Source organism: Stomoxys calcitrans, chromosome 2, assembly GCF_963082655.1.
Source record: "Stomoxys calcitrans chromosome 2, idStoCalc2.1, whole genome shotgun sequence".
NCBI lineage: Eukaryota > Metazoa > Arthropoda > Insecta > Diptera > Muscidae > Stomoxys > Stomoxys calcitrans.
The window spans coordinates 153,643,059-153,663,075 of record NC_081553.1 but is presented as its reverse complement, the minus strand read 5'-3'; the positions used below and the strand labels follow the sequence as shown (position 1 = coordinate 153,663,075).

The 20,017-nt window shown below is 41.0% G+C and overlaps 1 protein-coding gene across 11 annotated transcripts in view; it reads left to right on the top strand.

The window, feature by feature from the left end:
- Positions 1-20,017, top strand: part of LOC106086255 (cadherin-86C) — a 295,580-nt gene that overhangs the window by 192,865 nt on the left and 82,698 nt on the right. For all 11 annotated transcript variants that reach the window (XM_059363859.1, XM_059363855.1, XM_059363853.1 and 8 more), the window contains one exon: positions 6-198. In XM_059363859.1, coding sequence (XP_059219842.1) covers positions 6-198 — 193 coding nt within the window. The remainder of the gene's footprint in view (positions 1-5; positions 199-20,017) is intronic.

Here is a 20,017-nt window from a genome sequence, read left to right as displayed (position 1 = left end):
TTTAGGTGAAATTTTTCTAATGCGGCCGCTTGAGGATATCGCTGCAATCACACATATAGGAGACCCAGTATTGCTGACGGTAATTGCTGAGGAGGTTAAGGTTGGTCGCGATGAACCTCCAGTTATGGCTTCCACAGTTCAGTTAGCATTTTTCTTGCCAGAACGCACTAACTCTCCACCCTATTTCGAAAACGATCAGTGAGTATAAATTTATCTTGAAATAAATTTGCAGATGTTTGTACGTGTTCTCTTGAGTTATTTTTCACTTACAATAAAAATTGAGACAAAAATTATGTAACATATACAAATACGTAAAAACCTTAGACGATCTTGCCATGTCCGCCCGTCTATCTATTGAACTTACGCTACAGTCTTTAAAAATGGATATAATTAGCTGAAAATTTGCTCATATTCTTTTTTTTCCATAGGCAGGTTGAGTTCGAAGATGGGCTATATCAGACTATATTTTGATATAGCCCCTATAAATAACGATCTGCAGATTTAGGTTTTAGGCCTATTGAAGCCACATTTGTTATCCGATTTCGCAAAAATTTGGCGCAATGCGTTGGGTAAGTCTGCTCGACATTCGTACCTAATATGGCGAAGATCGGGGAATATTTCGATATAGCCGACATATAGACTGATACTCCAATTTAAGACCTTGGGCCCATAACAGGCTTGGGTCTTTTGAGTCCATTCTAAACCTACTCCGGGCCTCTAGATCTTCTGCTCCCCTGGAAACAGAAACAGATCGTGCACCGCCTAATGGTTAACACTATCGTAGCCATCCATGAATGACTTAAAAATTTCTCCGAAAATAACTACTTATTACGTACGAGGTACAGAAAATTCTTGCGGAGCGAAATAAAAATACACCCGATACACTCAAAGGTTCAACAAACTTATTTATTCTCCTTGTGCTTCATACGTTGGAACTATTTTACATAACGCAACAAAAAGTCAATAAATATTATGGAATACATTACTTTTTGCAAATTGAATGCAATAGATTATCATTCAACAAAATTTTACGAAATTGGTTGTAAAAAACGTGAGAAGTTTTCTAATAATTGAAATTCTGGCAATGAAATTGAGTTCGGATACTCCAACTTCTTGGAAATTTCAACTAGGTTTTAGCTTACTCGAGAATACCTACTTTTACTACAAATAAGTTAAATTGTCCTTCTTTTGGGGTTCTCTTTTTTTAGTGTGGCTTGTCTGCAGCATGAGATTAACAATAAATAAAATGTATATTAGTGGTATGTTTGACTTTGTTACAGCGTTTTTTTTTTCTAAAATTTGTGATTTGATATGTGTTTATAAACAATTGCTTATTTCTTTTTTCTTTCTCTTTTTATTTCGTATTTGTAACAAGACTACGGGTATTATATTTAAAATGTTGGCAAATTTACCCTCAAGGAGAATTTGCCTTAGTTGATTCGAAAAGTTGCCACAGTATAGCGTTGTTCGCTTCTGCTTCAGGTTTGATTGATGTCGATGGGTTAGACGCTGTGGAAGTTGTGTGTTTTCGGAAAATATATATTACTTAAAGTATTGTAGTTTTAATATTCATTATTTGTAGTTCTTTGTAATTTTTTCTTGCATGCAGCGCGACGAAAGAATATTAATGTTTTGGTTTATGTAATGTTTTTCGCGTTGGCCCTTTAATAGAGTAACTAAGCTCCTCATCTTGAGGTGGTTGAATATTTCTGCAGCCATATCCCCATGCCGTTATGCCGCGCCGTATGTACGATTCGGTAAGAGATAAGTATACCTGTCTAAAACCCAATAACGTATATATATTCTTGATCGTTTTGACATTTTAAGTCGATCTAGCCATGTCCGTCTGTCTGTCGAAAGCACGCCAACTTTATTAATGTAGGTCGGTTTGGATTGAAAATGGGCCAAGACGGTAAATGTTTTGATATAGCTGCCATATAAACTGATCTTGGGTCTTCACTTCTTGAGCCTCTAGAGAGCGCAATTCTCATCCTATTTGGCTGAAATTTTGTACAACGGCTTCTCCCATGACCTTCAACATATGCGTCCAATATGGTCTGAATCGATCTACAGCTTGATACAGCTCCCATATAAACCGATCTTCCGATTTTGCTTCTTGAGCCCCTACAAGGCGCAATTCTTATCCGAATGGACTGATATATAACGCAATGACTTCAACATTGTTCAGCATTCCAATGTTTGCCTAAAAGAGATACCGCGCAAAGAACTCGTTTATGACTAAATACACGGCTCTTACGAACAGCTGTTAACAGCCGATCAGATTTAATGGTATTAAGATATCAGATTTTTAACGTTCTCTCTGTTATTTTCTTCTTCTTCGCATATTTTCTGCACACGTATACAAAAATAAACGATTGCCTCAAAAGAGAGTCGAAAGTATAGACTATTTTGCACTATTCATACTTGCGGTTAGCGCTGTGGTATGCTACGCGAATCCTACCTATTTGCTTAACCTCTCGTAGATACTATTTAATTTTTTTTGATTTTCATATCTTTTACTTGGTTTTGCAATACACTAAAATTGTTATTTTGACATATTTCCCCTTTTTCCATCGAAATATTAGAATTGTAAAAGAGTGAGATTTTAAAGTGATTGCGTTACAAGAAGGGTGATTTAAAATGGGTAAAAAAAACTTTCCGTTGTTTTCATTAATATCCTTAAATTTCGCTTAATCATATTTACCTTTTACCGATGTTCACTGAATGAAATATTTAACTCAAATAAGGTGATTTTTCTTCGCGGATGAGTCATTGTTCGTTCCATTTTTTTGCACGGCCAACGGCATCATCTAAAAACCACCAAAACAAAAAAATAATTTCCTCACATGACCTGTAGGAAAAAAAATTGGTTGTTCACTTACATTGCGTTTGGATAATTGGGCACAAAGGGGGTACAGGAAAACAGTGACTAATCGGCTAACGTATTTGGAATGGAAGGTTAAACAGGGTGGCGCAGAAAAACTTTATCGTTGAAAAATAAACTTGACTACCAGAACACTGAGGTGGGGAATTGGTTAACTTATAAGCGATATCAAATTCTGCCATTGGAATTTGGTAGCATACGACAGCAGCTTGATGGCAATATGGAAATTTTTACGGCTGTCTGCCATATGATTTTAATGCTATTGAGAAACCCTTTTAATTGTTGAGCCATGAATGAAAAGTACAATCTGTTAACCAATATTTTTCTACATTTTATGGCATGAAGATCCTTATATTTAAATTTTGCAAGGCTTGAAATACCTTTGAACGTATAGGACTTTCGAAGTGGCTTCGTAGTCGGCGAAAAGATGGAAAATGTTGACCTGTTCTTCTCAGGTCTTTTGGATTACCAGGTCTAAAACCGCACTGTGATGGGAAGGAGATTTATTTCTCTGTAGTTGGCACATACCTCTTTGTCTCCCTTCTAGTGTGTGGGACATAGTATGCTATACGTAATACAGCATACTATAGTACGCCTTATCGGCGTATCGCCTCCGGCCTTAAATAGTTCTTTTTGCAACCCGTTTGCTACTGCTACCTTGCTGTTTTTTAGCCGGATCACTGCTACTTGTACCTAATTCTGACTAGGCGTGACAAAACCATTCTGACTCCTATACATCTCGATTCGACCAAACTCACGTCTTTTCATTTCCTTCTTCTTTCTGCAGAATAGACTCTTCTCCCCTTCTTCCGATTCCTCTCCTTTAACTTACAGGGTTAATCTGTATGCCAGTCAGTCAGTCGAGTTGAGTATGCCATTGCCATCCGTTGCCTTTGCATCTTTTTGACGTCCAGCTTTCGTGCAGTTTCAGATTACATTTTTCTCGCCACGCATAAGGCTATATTACGCGGCATGTAGTTGTCTTATGACATGTCAAATTTCGCACATGTTGAGTTGTACGTGCCGTATGATACAAACGAAACTAACATATGAAAATCTCTTTTCAAAATAGCATATGTAATTTTTTGGTTTTTAGCATACTCTATTCCTTCTGACAAAAACATAAAGAAATCAGCTGTATTTGAAAATGATGAATCGTATGTAAATTGACAATTTTGAAAGTGAAAAGTGACATGTCATGAGACATCTACATGCCGTGTAATAGCGCCTTTGGAGGGGTGCGTGCCTCGTGTAATATGGCAACTAACGTAGAGTACAGCGCCTCACCCTTCGGAGTTGTTATCACGCCTCTCCCAAGCCATAGAACCTCCTTTAAGACTGTAATGTTAGCCTTGTACTTTTCCAATTAATCTGCCGGTGCGTATACTGGACCTTCTCTGTAAAGAGTTCGGACATTCCAAGTGAAAATCTGCGTATCATGGTCCTTAATTTGGGGGTCGTTAACATTTTCACGAGTGCGGGTTACCAACCACATGGGTTATTAGAAATTACTTATGTTTTCCTTGATGTCGCGCCCCTTGCTTTAAGATATGACTCCCGCTTCCAGCCGCCCCTACCTGGAATCATGCACTCAGACAAAAGTTGATACCACACGTGCTCATTTCGATAGGTTAGGTTAGTTTGAAAAAAGGGTGCAGATATTAATCCGCCCCATACCACTATAGACATACACCTCAGTCAGTAATCGGCTTGTTGTGCGCTCTAAGCACTAAAAAGTAAGCTCGAAAAACAATATTTTAAGTTAGGAATTCCGTACTACGTACAAAATCCTTGGTTCATGTCTGGTATCGTGTCCCCACCTATGTACCGTTGTCTATTAGCCGCGAAAGTCGGGTAATGCCATAGGAAATGCTCCAACGTTTCATCATCTTCCCCACATGCTATCACTTGCCGCACCGATTTTGCATCAGTGAGCTCGTAGTCCTATGTGTCCCGTTATGGCACCAATGCTATACTGACCTCCTTCTTGCTTTCTTTCAGTAATAGCCTCGTCCTCTCACGATCCGGATCACCCCATAAATTTTTCGCCGTCCGCTGTTGGCTTCAGGTTAACCAAGTTTATCGACGGCAGTTCTCTGGCTTTGACCGCCAAATCGTCTGCCCTTTCATTTCCCCTTTTCTCCGTTATGGCCCGGCACCCAAACGATGCGGATTGTGCCATCCGCAAAGAAGGCGTTAATGTCCTTCTTACACTGCAAGACTATTTGTGACCTTACCATCCTGGTTGTTATTGCCCTTATGGCAATTTTACTGTCCGTAAAGATAGTCAGGCAATCTAAAACAGATATCAGTCCCTGGGTTCTAAATGTAGAACCCCAGGCCCACTCTGTCCTCCATCCTCGGATGGATATCCGCGTTACACGATTTTCCAGATGGTAATACTAGGGTTCCGTCAATCCAAGACTGTGCTGCTGGCTGCAATGCCTCGCACTCGACCTCAAATGTCGTCTCAGGTATATGATCTTTCCAGGTTTTCTATCGTCGCCTCGATTATAGCGCTATGGTATGAGCTGCTCCCATCCTCAATCCATTGTCCCATCGCCTTAGTCAATGGATCGGATATCTAGAATAGGCTCCAGTGCCCAAGTGTGGTGGTCATCATCGCTCCGCCTATGCCAAGATAACATGTTCTCTAAACCTGTTGTGTGGTCCTTATGTTGCACTTTTTCTCCATAGCAGTCCACCAAACTACTGAGGCGAAAGTAAGTATTGGTCTTATCTCGCTTCTATAGAGCCAGTGGACTCGAAGTATATGCAAGTCTTTAAGGCACGGTATGATTGGCCAGGTGGGTCGCCACATAGTCTGTCTCCTTCTAAAGTAACGCCGGAAATATTCCATCAGGTACGGGTGACTTAAATGGTTTGAAACTGCTTAAAGATTCCTTCATCATAAATTCCGTTATGATAAAACTTCGATAAACCACATTATGCCAAGATTCCGGAATCTCCATGAGTCCCGTCGTATCCTGTGGAAAATGCATTTTCATCAAAAGCCTCACCATGTCCTCCTTTGTTTTCATCTTGGCGGCATCATTAACGCTATCGACCTGATCACAGAAAAACTTCCAGGACGTACGTTTTGCCGCTCTTCCTCAATGTTGCGAATCTCCCCGGTCATCCAGTGCTTTTCTCGGGCTGATTTCCTTTCTCGAAGATGACAACTATCTTTGAAAGACTCCACTAGTGCAGTCGTAATCCTAATGATATTGTCATCAATGTCTTTTATTCTTGGACAATCTAAATAATCTTGCCCAAGTCTTCTTCTGAGTGGTCTTCCGAATTTTGGACATTTGGTTTTCAACTTATTCCGTAAGCTTATTGGATTCGGCGCTGGCCGTGCTATTCCAAGCCCAATGTAGCGATGGTCTGAAAAGGAATGCTCCATGAAGACCCTCCAATCCTGAACCTCATCGACTAGATTTTCCGAACATATTGTCATATCTAAAACCTCCACACCTCCTCCTATTAACAAAGGTGGCGGTGTTACCAGTAGTTGATATGGTTCAGTCCAGAAACTTTGTTCCGGGTCGTCCATGGCTCCTGAATTAAGGCAATATGAATCTTGTCCTTACTGATTTGCTCCATCGAAGCGTGAGTAGCTGTGTCGCTCCGGTGGAGGTTTATCTGGATAACCTAAATCATTGGTCCTCCATTAGACGTGCTTCTTGTAAGTGGGTGGCGGTCTCATCGTCTGCTCCCTGTTCCTTATGCTGCATTGAGTTTCGAGTCACTGCACTGCCTGATGTTTTAATATTAGGATTTTGTATATCATGTATACCAAGTCTTCGAAATCTTGAGAAAATCGGTAATAGTTCCATCACCCGTCCCTGCACTGGCTTTTGTTCCAATATTAGGATCTTTGCCTATACCAGTCTTGCAAATCTTGAGTAAATGGGCTTTTTGGGAGTAGATTGCGGTCTCACCATCGGCTCCCTGTGCATTAGGCGGCATTAAGTTCTCTGCCACTGCACTGACTGATGTTTCATCATTAGGATCTTTATCCATATTAATTTTCCTAATCCCGCGAAAGTCGTTGTTGGTTCCGTCGTCGGGTCTCTGTTCGTTAGGCTGTGTTGTGCCCCTCGCCCCTTCACTGCCTGATGTTTCAGTATTAGGATCTTCCCAATATTGAGAGAGACGGTGATAACCTCGTCGTCGGCCCCCTGTCCGTTAGGCGTTATTGAGTGTCCCGCCACTGCACCGACTGATGGCTCTATATGAGGATATTTGCCTGTCCTTGTCTTCCCAATCTTGATAACGACGGCCATGGCCCCTTTGTACGCCATGCTTTTAGACTTAGCCAAACTTGTCACGGAGACTTGATGAATGCCAACCACAAGGATAGTTCCTTCCTCCTTCTCCTTCCTGTGGAAACCTGGCATTTCTCCACGGCCAAATCTTGGTTTTGCTTGTTTCAGACTTCCATCATGCGCTCCATCGCGATTTCGCCGCCCATATCCTTGAAGAAGAGCGTAGCCTTTGTGAGCAGTGGGATGTTCATATATTTTACAAGGTCTAGCTTTGCGCCCCATCGAGTGTGGATACTTCCAACTATCTTTTTGACGGTATCAATACGCAAAGCGCAGCGTCAAGATATTTCCTCTAAACTCCTAGCTCATAATTCGTTTGGGTGGACCCCCTTCAGAGAATACCAGTTCGATAACCTAATCGTTTGCCAAATGCCTCACCTGAGACCGACGACTTGGTGAAACTATACCGAATGCACAGCCGATATCGATGACTGCATAAGTCACCTCATCTCTTTTGTGCTTCTTTGCCACTACGTCATAAGAGGGCGGCTCCTTACCATTCTCAGCGACCAGCTTCTCTTTCCGTGATGGCTGTGGCATCCTTTTTTAAGACAGTCCTCCATAAAGACTAAAAGCCGTGCGCGCTTCCTTCGTTCCTGTTCCGACTTTGTCTTCCTCCATAGGACACTGTCTGGTGTCTCCATTGCTGGGGGCTGGCTTGGTCTTCCCAGAGTACTTAAAAGCGGGGATCTCCTTTTCTTCTTCAGCATTTTAGCATTGTTATGCTCTCGGGAGATCTGATTCTCTTTCCAGCTTCCTCAGTGCCTGGAAATTCAGTTCTATCCCTACCAGCATTCTGCACTTTTGCCCGATTGCGCTACCGGTACATACTCATCTGTCTTCTTCGTCGTGCCCCGGATCGCTTTCCCAGTCTGCTTGTGAGCTTAGCAAAGCCATAGCTCACTTTGTCATCATCTTGCTGCCTTCATCTCTCGATTCGGCTGCGATGACTGTTTCATTGACACTGTCGCTGTTTGTATCCGAGTCGGAAACGCCACCTTTACTTAAAGGCTGGGGACGAACTGTGCATCCCTCTGGTTTATCCGTCTTTTCCGCATTAATTAGTCGACTATAGGTGCCAAGGCACCCACACCTATAGGAGGGGAGAACAACACGCTACGGTCTGGCGCCATCACCGCAGCTTCATTTTGAGCCTTCTTCAAAAAGGCTTTAAAATTTTTTCGTAATAGGTAGTACCTATTCCAATATACAGATATTTTTCTTTGAGGAGCGAAATGAAAACACATAAGCTCTACTCAACGACTACTTTATTGTTTCTGTAACAGCAGAAAGTCTGCTGAAATTGTGACAGCAGTAATTTTTTGATAAAACAGCAAATTTTTCAGTTGTTTTCAAATTTTTAAAAGTTAAAAGAGCTTAAAATGTCGTAAATATTTCTCTATTCTACAAGCATATAACGTAAAATTTTTTCCAATTTTCAACAATTTACAAATTTTGCATTGAATTTGAATAACAGCAGACAAAACAACTACTACTATTATATTAACGTTTTAAACAAAAACTTAACGCCTAAAGTTGGCAAATTTTTTATTTCAAATTTATTATTTCAAATCAGCAAATATTGCTGATATTAGAAGACTAAGAAGTGGTTTCTTTATGAATACACTACCACAACGTCATTAACCACACACTTCTTGAGAGTTTGGACTATTTCCATTTTCATCGCTTTTGAGTCTTTCGATCTATTTTTTGGCTACCTTTGTTTCAATATGTTTACTATTAAATGATATTGAAAATTTCGAAATCAATGAATTGGGCTTTTGGGCCAATAAAATTAATTTCTGAACCACCGTGCGGCGTACAGACTTGGCTATAAAAACTTTATGTAAACTGCACTTGTCCATATAAATATAAGAATAAATCTCTCCTTTGTTCCTCAGAATGTTTTCTCAAATCGGAATTTGTTTAGTTAATAAACGATTTTGCAATTTGTATTTATAACAAGATCAATAAGCCTAAGATCCAAAATCCGCAGATCGGTCTATATGACAGCTATATCCAAATATGTTCCGATCTGATCCATTTTTGGTTCGGATATCGACGGGCCTTTTAAAACTCACTGTTCTGAATTTCATGGCAGCTATACCCAAATTTAGTCCGATGTGGCCATTCAATATTTAACCTGCGTAAGAAATACGAATCTGTGTAAAGTTTCAATTAAAAATTCAAATTTTTAAAGACTGTCGCGTGATACAACCAACGGACACATGGACATCTTTAAATCGACTTAGCATTTTACAACGTTAGGAAATATATATACTTTGTAGGATCGGAAATTGGTATGTAGATACCCTCTATCCTATGGTGGTGGGTATAATAATTTACTCGCAAAAGTTAAAAAATGTTTAGCTGTGACGACTAAAAATGCTACTTCACCTGTGTCAGAACCGAATGACGCTCGTTTTCAAGCGTCAAAGTTGAATTTTTTTTAATTAAATTTAAAAGTTAAATTTTTGCAACACGACGTTAAAAACAAACCTCAACGCGCTCATTCTGTTTCGGCCTTAAACGTACAGTTTGAGCAAAGCTCTAAAGTTTGGGATATAAATTAATCTTTGCAGAATTTATTGGGCAACTCGAAGATTTTTCGAAATTCATTCATTTATACTACATTCTATTCAGGTAGTACGCTGAATTTTAATTATACCCTCCACCATAGGATGGGGAGTATACTAATTTGGCATTCTGTTTGTAACTATTCAAAATATTCGTCTGAGACCCCATAAAGTATATATATTCTTGATTGTCGCGACATTTTATGTCGATCTAAATATCCGTCAGTCTGTCGAAAGCACGCTAACTTCCGAAGGAGTAAAGCTAGCCGCTTGAAATTTTGCACAAATACTTCTTATTAGTGTGGGTCGGTTGGAATTGTAAATGGGTCATATCGGTCCTTGTTTTGATATATCTGCCATATAAACCGATCTTGGGTCTTGACTTCTTGAGCCTCTAGAGGGCGCAATTCTTATCTGATTGGAATGAAATTTTGCACGACGTGTTTTGTTATGATATCCAACAACTGTGTCAAGTATGGTTCAAATCGGTTCATAACCTGATATAGCTGTCATATAAACCCATCTTGGGTCTTGAGTTCTTGAGCCTCTAGAGGGCGCAATACCTATCCGATTTGAATGAATTTTTGCAAGACGTGTTTTGTTATGATATCCAACAACTGTGTCAAGTATGGTTCAAATCGGTTCATAACCTGATATAGCTGTTATATGAACCCATCTTGGGTCTTGACTTCTTGAGCCTCTAGAGGTCGCAATTCTTATCCGATTTGAATGAATTTTTGCACGAAGTATTTTGTTATGACATCCAACAACCGTGCCAAGTATGATTCTAATCGGTTCATAACCTGATATAGCTGCCATATAAACCGATCAGGGATCTTGACTTCTTGAGCCTCTAGAGGTCGCAATTATTATCCGAAATTAGCCTGAAATTTTGTTCGACGGATCCTCTCATGACCGTCAACGTACGTCTTTATTATGGTCTGGATCGGTCTATAGCCCGATACAGCTCCCATATAAATCCATCTCTCTATTTTACTTCCTGAGCCCCCAAAGGACGCAATTCTTATTCAAATTGGCTGACATTTTACACAGGTCTCCAACATATAATTTAATTGTGGTCCAAACCGGTCCATATCTTGATATCGCTCTAATAGCAGAGCAAATCTTTTCTTATATCCTTTTTTGCCTAAGAAGAGATACCGGGAAAAGAACTCGACAAATGCGATCCATGGTGGAAGGTATATAAGATTCGGCCCGGCCATACTTAGCACGCTTTTACTTGTTTTATTGTTATATTAATCATCCCATTTTATTATAACTCCACTACAGAGTTATATCTAAAAAGGAGCTGGTCTGGATCATATGTTATTCGGGTCCGGAGAACTAATACACAAGTAACAGTTTCAGCGAAATTAGGCAATAAATCCGCTTTTTAATGGGATTCAGACCCTAACATCCTAACAGACCATAACATCTCCCATCAAGTTTATTCAATTTATTCAGATGCACAACACGGGTTTCGTAAAGCTCGATCAACAGTTACAAATGTTTTACAGTAAATAACTCTTGTCAATGATGGATTTAGGCAGAGGAAACCTGATGCTATATATACCGACTTTAGTAAGTTCGATAAAGTCAATCATGACCTACTTTTGTTTGAGCTCGGTAAAATCGGGGTTTCTCCTGTATTATTAAATTGGGTTAATTCAGAATGTACACCTCGGCGACTCTTTTTCTAAGCCGGTTATTGTGAAATCCGGTGTTCCACAGGGTAGTCATCTGGGTCCAATTCTTTTATTTAAAGTCTGAATTTTAAAGAATTTAAAGTCTGAATTTTTGTTGAGCCGGTTTAATATTAACGTTCTGTCAATACCAACGAGAAATTTACAACCACTTAATATTCAATACCATTATCCAAAAAGAGATTTTGGAAATAACTAGCCTTTTCGACGTATTTGTTTAGATTTTAATTAAGATTATCATATTTTTGATCTTACTGAAGATAGATACCCATTAAAAAGAAAAATTATACTATACTTAAATCCTAGTTAGATATCAATGTTGTTTGTTTATATATATATTTATTTTAGACTGTATGGATATATGTATCTATAGACTTAAGAACAAAAAAAGTAAAAAAGATATTTTACTTCACGCTGGAAAAACTTGCGCTTTTCGCATTAAGTCTTAAGCCGACAGCTGATAGTTGCTAGAGAACATCCGTCAAGTTCTTAAGATTGTCTTCAACGGGTTTTCCCATGACTGTGATATCGTCCAGGAAAATCGAGCACGACTTCCAGTGAAGTTCCTTCATTAGTCTCTCAAAGGTAGCCGGGGCATTGCAGAGACCGAATGGCATAACGCTGAATTGCCAGAGTCAGCCATTAACTCCAAATTTAGTTTTCTCTTTGCCTTTTTCTACGATTTCACCTGCCAGTAACCACTCTGAAAATCAAGGGTGGAGAATCATTTTATCCCGGCTAGGGTGTCCAGTGTGTAATCAATTCTTGGGAGTAGACAGCTGTCCTTTTTGGTGACATCGTTTAGCTTTCTGTAATCCTCAAAGAACGGGTGCTTTCCTTAGATTCAGCCTTTGAGCAATGCCTGCACGGTCGCCGTGATGATGGTTCTTTGATACCACTTTCCTCCATTTCACTTACCAGTTTCACCTAAGCCAGTAATCGGCTTGCTGTGCGCTCTAAAACAAAAATAAAAATTTTGTTGTTCTTGATTTCTGCTGGCTCAACCACCCACAAATTACCGGCTTCACATTCTCCATTCAATGGCACCCATATTATTGCTTCGGCAATTGGAAGTATTATCTCTGGATGGTTCGTAGTTAGACGCCTTATATGGATATTCTCGTCATAACCCACATTCAACGGTACTTCGATGTTAGACAAGGTCATCACACGATGCTTTATATCCAGGTTAAAACCGAAGGCAATCGCAAAATCTGAATCAATTATAATTTCGTCTACAATATCGGCCACTATAAACTCGTAGTTTACGGATACACCGGCGATAGTCAACTTCAAAACAACCTTGTCTTTGACTGTTTCGGGCTTTCCAGTTGCCGTACTCAATCTGACTCCATTTATCGGGGATATCCTTCCTTTTACCAAATCTGTCCTAATGAGAGATTTCGATGTGCCTGTGTCCAACGTCATAATAGACCTGTCGCCATTGATGTAATCGGCTGTAGTTCAATTAGTGTTTTCCTGTTGAACTATGGCTATGGAGATTGTGGGGCCATATTCTATGGGAGCCTGCTCATGCCTCGTAGGACGACATCGATTTAGTTTAAAAGTGACTCATTTTCTGAATTTTGAGTCACTCTTTTACTACCCTATGTTGGAGGTGGCGTTGTCGATCTGGAACGTTTGCGTCTCGCTCTACATTCTCGGTCAAAGTGTCAAAATTTATCACAATTGTAGCATTTTATTTTGGGCTTGCTCAATTCTTGTTTAAATTTCTCCAATGCCTGCCTCATTGCTTCTTTGACTGAATCAATAAGAGTGTTTGAATCATCATACTCGGTATCCAACTTACGCACGTTGTGCATCTGGGGCTTTGAAATTATTCTCGCCGTCTCTTCTGCCTTTTGCGACGCATATGTTGCACATTTAATTTCTGGGTCCCGGAAACCGTTGATGAAAGTCTCGATCTCCACCAACGGATGGCTTTCTCTTGAGTATGTCAGTAGTACCAGTAGCTCGACCTCAGTTGCCATATCCTGCAGAGACTAGTATGATTTTTGCACTCGTTGTGTTTTCCACCGTATTTTCGTTGAAGTGCTGCTATAATTTTGCTGTAGTTGTTTCTAGTGGGTGTAAGAATACGTTGTATTACATCAGCAGCACTCCCTTTTAATGCTAGCAGGAGTTCAATTTACTTATCGTTGTCATTATATGAATTTCCGGAAGCGACAGTCTTCCACTGGAATTTAAATACATCAAATGTTGTTTATCCGTCTGGAGTTTTGATTTTATTGGCGCTGACGATAACGAATTGACCACATTTGATTTCCAGTTCTGCAATTTTCTTCTCGATGAGAAAAGATTTCTCGTCGTGAGAAAAGATATTTTATTCAGTTTCTGAATTTTGCTTCCACGTGTTCCTGGAGTTTCTCGTTCAGATTTGTGAAGTTTTCTAAAAATTTTGGATTCAATTTTTTTGCCCGAATTCTGAAAGTATCTTCCATTTTTATAGAATAGGCTAGCATTGCTGTGAAACTCTCGCCACTTGCAGCTACTTTCGAAACTTCCTCGCCTATAGTATTACCTCAGGATTCACTAATAGAAGGTTAGGTCACATGTAAAAACATAAAGTGGATAGGCCCCATAAACATCATTAAGGATGTCAAATCTGACGATTGAAAATGTCATCATATAGGAGAAAACGTAAACAAAGAATGAATGTAAAAAGAGAACAAGTTGACATCCTCAATGCCAAGTACTGTCAAATATTAAAAAAAAAGTATATCGGCTGATCGCTTGGCTTAACCTTATTCAGTGAATCCTGGTATTACCTCTTATCGTTATCACCCTTACCGTTGAACTCAAATTCGTTGAAGTCAATTTCACGGGATTCCGCCTTGTTGCCCGTAGTTGCTAACTGCATTTTACTTAGCTTCTTTTTCAAGTCTTCCACCGTAGATCTGCGAAATTCCGCTCTACTCACAGTAGCCGTTGAGTAGAGCGAACGTGTTTTCATTTCGCTCCTCAAACAAAGATATCCGTATCTCGGTATAGCTACTACCTATTTCGAAAAAATGTAAAGCCTTTTTGGAGGAAGCTCAAAACGAACTCCAAAGACCCAACAGCTGCGGTGGTGACGTCAGACCGCAGCTTGTTGTCCTGCCCTCCTTTAGGTGTGCCTTGGCACCTGTAGACGAGAATAATGCTTCAAGCACACAACAATGAAACAGTCGTCGCAGCCGAATCGAGAAATCAGGACAGCGGGATGACGGATGAAGTGAGCTATGGCTTACAAGCAGACCTGGAAGGCGATCCGGGGCACGACGAAGGAGACAGAGGAGTATGTACCGGCAGCGTAAGCGGGCGAAAGTGCAGAATGCTGGAAGGGATAGAACTGACATTCCAGGCACTTCTACGGAAGCTGGAAAGAGAATCAGATCTCCCGAAGAGCATAACAATGCTAAAATGCTGAAGAAGAAAAAGAGCTCTCCGCTTTCAAATACTCTGGAAAGACAAAGCCAGCCCACCAGCAATGAAGACACCAGACAGTGTCCTATGGAGAGAGAGACAAAGTCGGAACAGGAACGACGAAAGCGCGCACGGCCCCTGAGTCTTTATTGAGGACTTTGACTTCCAAAAAGATGCCACAGCCATCACCGAAGGAGAAGATGGTCGATGAGAAAAGTAAGGAGCAGCTCTCTTACGCCAGAGTGGCAAGGAAGCACAACAGAGATGAGATGACTTATGCAGTCATCGATATCGGCTGTGCATCCGGTAGGATTTCACCAGATCGTCGGTCTCAGGTGAGGCATTTGGCAAACGATCGGCTTATCGAACAAGTATTGAACTCGCGACGGAGCGCATGATGGAAGTCTTAAACAAGCAACACCAAGATTTGGCCGTGGAGAAATGGCAGGTTTCCACAGGGAGGAGAAGGAGGAAGGAACTCTCCTTGTGATTGGCATTGATCAAGTCTCCGTGACAAGTTTGGCTAAGACTAAAGGCATGGCGTGGAAGACGATGATAGGCAAATATCCTCATATTGAGCCATCAGGCGGTGCAGTGGCGGGACACTCAATAACGCCTAACGGTCAGGGGGCCGACGACGGGATTATCACCGTCTCTTTCAATATTGGAAAGACTAGGATAAGCAAACATCCTAATACTGAAACATCAGGTGGTGCAGGGACGGTAGACCCAATACAGCCTAACGAACAGGGACCCGACGACCGAACCATCAACGACTTTCTCAAGATTAGGAAAATTAGGATGAATAACGATCCTAATGCTGAAACATCAGGCAGTGCAGTGACAGAGAACTCAATGCCGCCTAACGCACAGGGTGCGTTGAGACCACAACCTACTCGCAAGAAGCCCATTTACTCAAGATCCTAATATTGGAACATCGGGTAGTGCAGGGACGGCAGACTCAATACAGCCTAACGAACAGAGATCCGATGATGGAAGAATTACAGACTTTCTTAAGAATCTGACTAGGATATGCAAAGATCCTATTATTTAAACATCAGGCAGTGCAGTGACGGGAAATTCAATGCAGCCTAAGAAACACGGAACAGACGATGAGACCGTCACCCAGTCCCAAGAAGCCCATCTAATGGAGGATAATCCAGATAAACCTCCACCGCAGAGACAGGCACTCGTGCTCTGCAAATCAGCAATTAAAATGATGTATTTTCTCCAGAGTTGTTAACGTCGAACGCAACAGTGATGATACAGGGGGATGGCATACCTGACATCACTTTATTTGCCTTTCGACATTCCGACATCGCCACCTACGTCGGGGCTGCAACGGTTGGTGTGGAAAGCAAAAAATGAGGTACTAATAGGGTGCGATGGGAATTCGCACCATATTTCGTGGGGTAATACCAACATTAATAAGCAGGGCCAAGCCCTGGCAGAAGTCTTTAATGCAAACGACCAAATAACACTAAATAGTGGTAAAATCGCTACATTTATTAATAGGATTAAGAAGGAGGTTTTAGATATGACAATATGTTCGGAAAATCTAGTCGATGAGGTTCAGGATTGGAGGGTCTCCATGGAGCATTCCTTCTCTGACTATCGCTACATTGGACTTAGAATAGCTCGGCCAGCGCCGAATCCGATAAGCTTTCGGAATAAGTTGAAACCAACTGGCCAAAATTCTGAAGACTACTCAGAAGAAGGCTTCGAGAAAGGAAATCAGCCCAAGAAAAGCCCTGGTTGGCCGGGGAGATTCGCAACATTGAGAAAGAGGTCCGCAGACTTTTTAACAGAACACGTCGTAAAAAATCGGAAGTATATTGGGATGTGTATTACACACGGCTCAAGGAATACAATAAGATTACCAGAGCGGATGCTTTTCTCCTGGATGCTTTTCTGTGACCAGGTCGATGGCATTAATGACGCCGCCAAGATGAAAATGTTTCTCACAAAAATCCATGTCCAAACTGAATCGTTAGTAGACGACATGGGAGTGAGTGCAGAAACATCGGAGGACATGTTGAGGATTTTGATAAAAACGCAGTTTCCACAGGGTACGACGGGTCTCACGGAGAAACTAGAATCTTGGAATTATGAAGTACATCGAAAGTTTATCATAACGGAATTTATGGTCAAGGAAGCCTTAAGGAAGCCCAAGTCCTGCAAGTTATGCCACGCCAAAGGCCTACAGGCCTACAAGCCTTACGTCCTTTCTACTCAAAACCATGGAACGCATTATGGATATCATGATAAAGAGTAGGACATCTAGCGAACTGCCTAAATACAAACAACATGCCTATTTCAAGGAAAGGTCGGTAGAGACTGTCCTGCACGGGGTTGTGCATAAAATAAAAGGATTCTTCGATTCCAAGACGTACATATTGGCGGTTTACATTGACATCGTGCGGACCGACGCATTGATCCAATCGTTAGACCAGTAACGGGTAGATCGTGTCCTTAGAGACTGGATAAACCACATGCTAAAGAACAGGCGGATAAATTGCGGGTCGCATGACATAAATATAAGGGAGAAAGTGGCACAAGGCACGCCACAGGACGGCATTTTATCGCCACACCTTTGGCTGACTGAATGAGAATGGATTTGGACGCGTGCGCAATGCAGATGTAATTGCACTTCTGGTACCACTTGCCACGTTCTTACTGTAGACGTTTTGTTTCCAATTGAAACACATTCCGTTTATATTACTTTACTTAACAATGATTTATTGATCTACTATTTACTCACTAACTGCTGTTTGTTGTACTCGTGTTGCGTTGTGACACTGCTTCACGTACCTCTTGCTGGCCGTTGTTTCGAGAAAATCAATCTAATAACTTCACGATAAGTCCTCTACTAATCTCTGCTTAAGCTGAGCAGCATTGACAAACACAAACACACAAACATAATATAATACTTGTCAGGCAAACACATACACTTACATCTATTAAACAAGCTTTGGATAGAGTTAAACAAAGCAGAAACAATTATGATTAAAAGAGGGTTAGGTTAGGTTAGATTTAAGTGGCAGTCTACCATCAGACTCACTTAGACGTTTTCGTTCATTGTGATACCACAGGAACAGAAGAAGGAAGATGTCTTCTATCCATCCAAAACCATACAGATCGCTTTAAAAAGCCCAACAACATGCGAATGTTCACATCCGCTAAATCAGACCGGTTCTCAAGGAAATGAGAACCTAAAGTGGAACTTCTTCTGACTGCAAGTGTGGGGCACACACGCAGGTGTTCTACGGTCTCTTCTTCTTCGAAGTCTTAATAGCCCCTGCAAAAGTCGTTACTGGCAACCTTCAGTCTGTCAATATATTTTCCGATTAGACAGTGATCTATCATAACGGACACAATGACTGAGCCGTCTGTTCTGGCCATCGACATCAAAGCGATAGACCTCTTCAAGTCTTAATTAGGCCACACAATTTTGGCATGCTCACAGCCCCTGGCTGGCTATCTGAGAAGATATTTATGCCAATCGTCGTAATGCCATTATATCTTAGCCAATCCACCACTTCCTTAATTGCAAGGATTTCTGCTAGATACACACTGCAGTGGTCGGGTAATCTTTTCGATATGACCAGTTCTAGATCTTTAGAGTACACCCCAAAGCCCACCTGGTCGTTAAATTACGAACCATCCGTATTGAAGTCTATGTAGCTTCTGTTATCTTAGATACAATCGGTTCTATGAGGAAGAGAGGTACAGTACTTATTATCAAAAAGCGGCTCAGGCAGGATTGTATCAAGGATAACACAGTAATCGTAGCCACCACATGACAAAAGTGAAAGCTCCCTTAACCTCACGTCAGTGGTCGCTCCACTTTGTCCAGCCACAATGCAGCATTAAATTCAGTGCATCAGATGGTGTCGTCCTCAGTGCGGCTGTGATGCATAAACACGCCATCCTTTGGATCATGTTGAGCATTGAGTAGGTGGGCTTTTGAAGCGCCGTCCACCAGCCTACAACAGCATATAGCATTATAGGTCCGACAACTGCTGTATATACCCAATGCATGTTGCGCGGTCTAAACCCTCAACTTTTGCCAATGGCTCTCTTGCAGGTGTAAAGGGCAAGATACGCCTTTTCCAAAATGTAGGATTTGAAGTTTCCTATCCAGCAAAACACACAGATATCCTGCTCTTCTAGTAAAGGGAACATTCTTTCCTCCTACGGAGACAGGTGCCACTGTAGGTAACTTGTATATCCTGATAAAAGGAACTACTTCTGTCTTACACGGATTAACGCCTAGACCACTTGCGATATCCCGCTCCACTGTCGCATGTAGGGCTTAGTGAAGTTTATCTCTAAGAGTGCTATGGATCTTTCCCCTAACCGCAATAGCCATGTCATCAGCATACCCGACCACTTTTACACCTTTTTCTTCCAGAGACAATAATATATTCTTAAAGGCTATATTCCAATGTAGAAGAGACAGCACACCTTCTTGAGGTGTGGCTCTGTTGACCCATCTTCTTAGATCCCCAGATCCCAAGCCTACCGTAATGCATCTTTTAGTAAGTAAATTATTAATAAACTTTCTTACGGAAGAGTTGATGCCTAGAAACTCTAGCTTCTTCGTGATTGACGTCGGTTTTACATTATTGAAAGCACCTTCAATGTCAAGAAATGCTTCCGTTGTATATTCCTTGACAGCGAGGGAACCCTTTATGTAGCCGACTAGATCGTGAAGGGCTGATTCAGTGGACATGCCCTTTTTTAGCTATTATCTTTTTGGCAAACACGTTGCGTGTTTTTTTCATTGTTTAGTTTAGTTTATAATTTAGCCTGAAACGCCGTACAAACGAATAATGCTTGCCAATTTTTGAATTTTATTTTCAAAATGCTTGCTCTGTTAAGAAAGTTATCGAGCGCTTCTTCCATTAAGCGACAAACTTATTTTGGGGCTCAATAGGTACGTATATAAGCAGAATTAGCAATTTTGGCAAGAGCTACCAATGCATCCAGAAAAAGTCACGGTTTGGTGCGGTTTATGGGCTGGTGTCATCATTGGACCGTACTTCTTCAATGATGATGCAAATCGTAACGTTACTGTGAATCGTGAGCGCTATC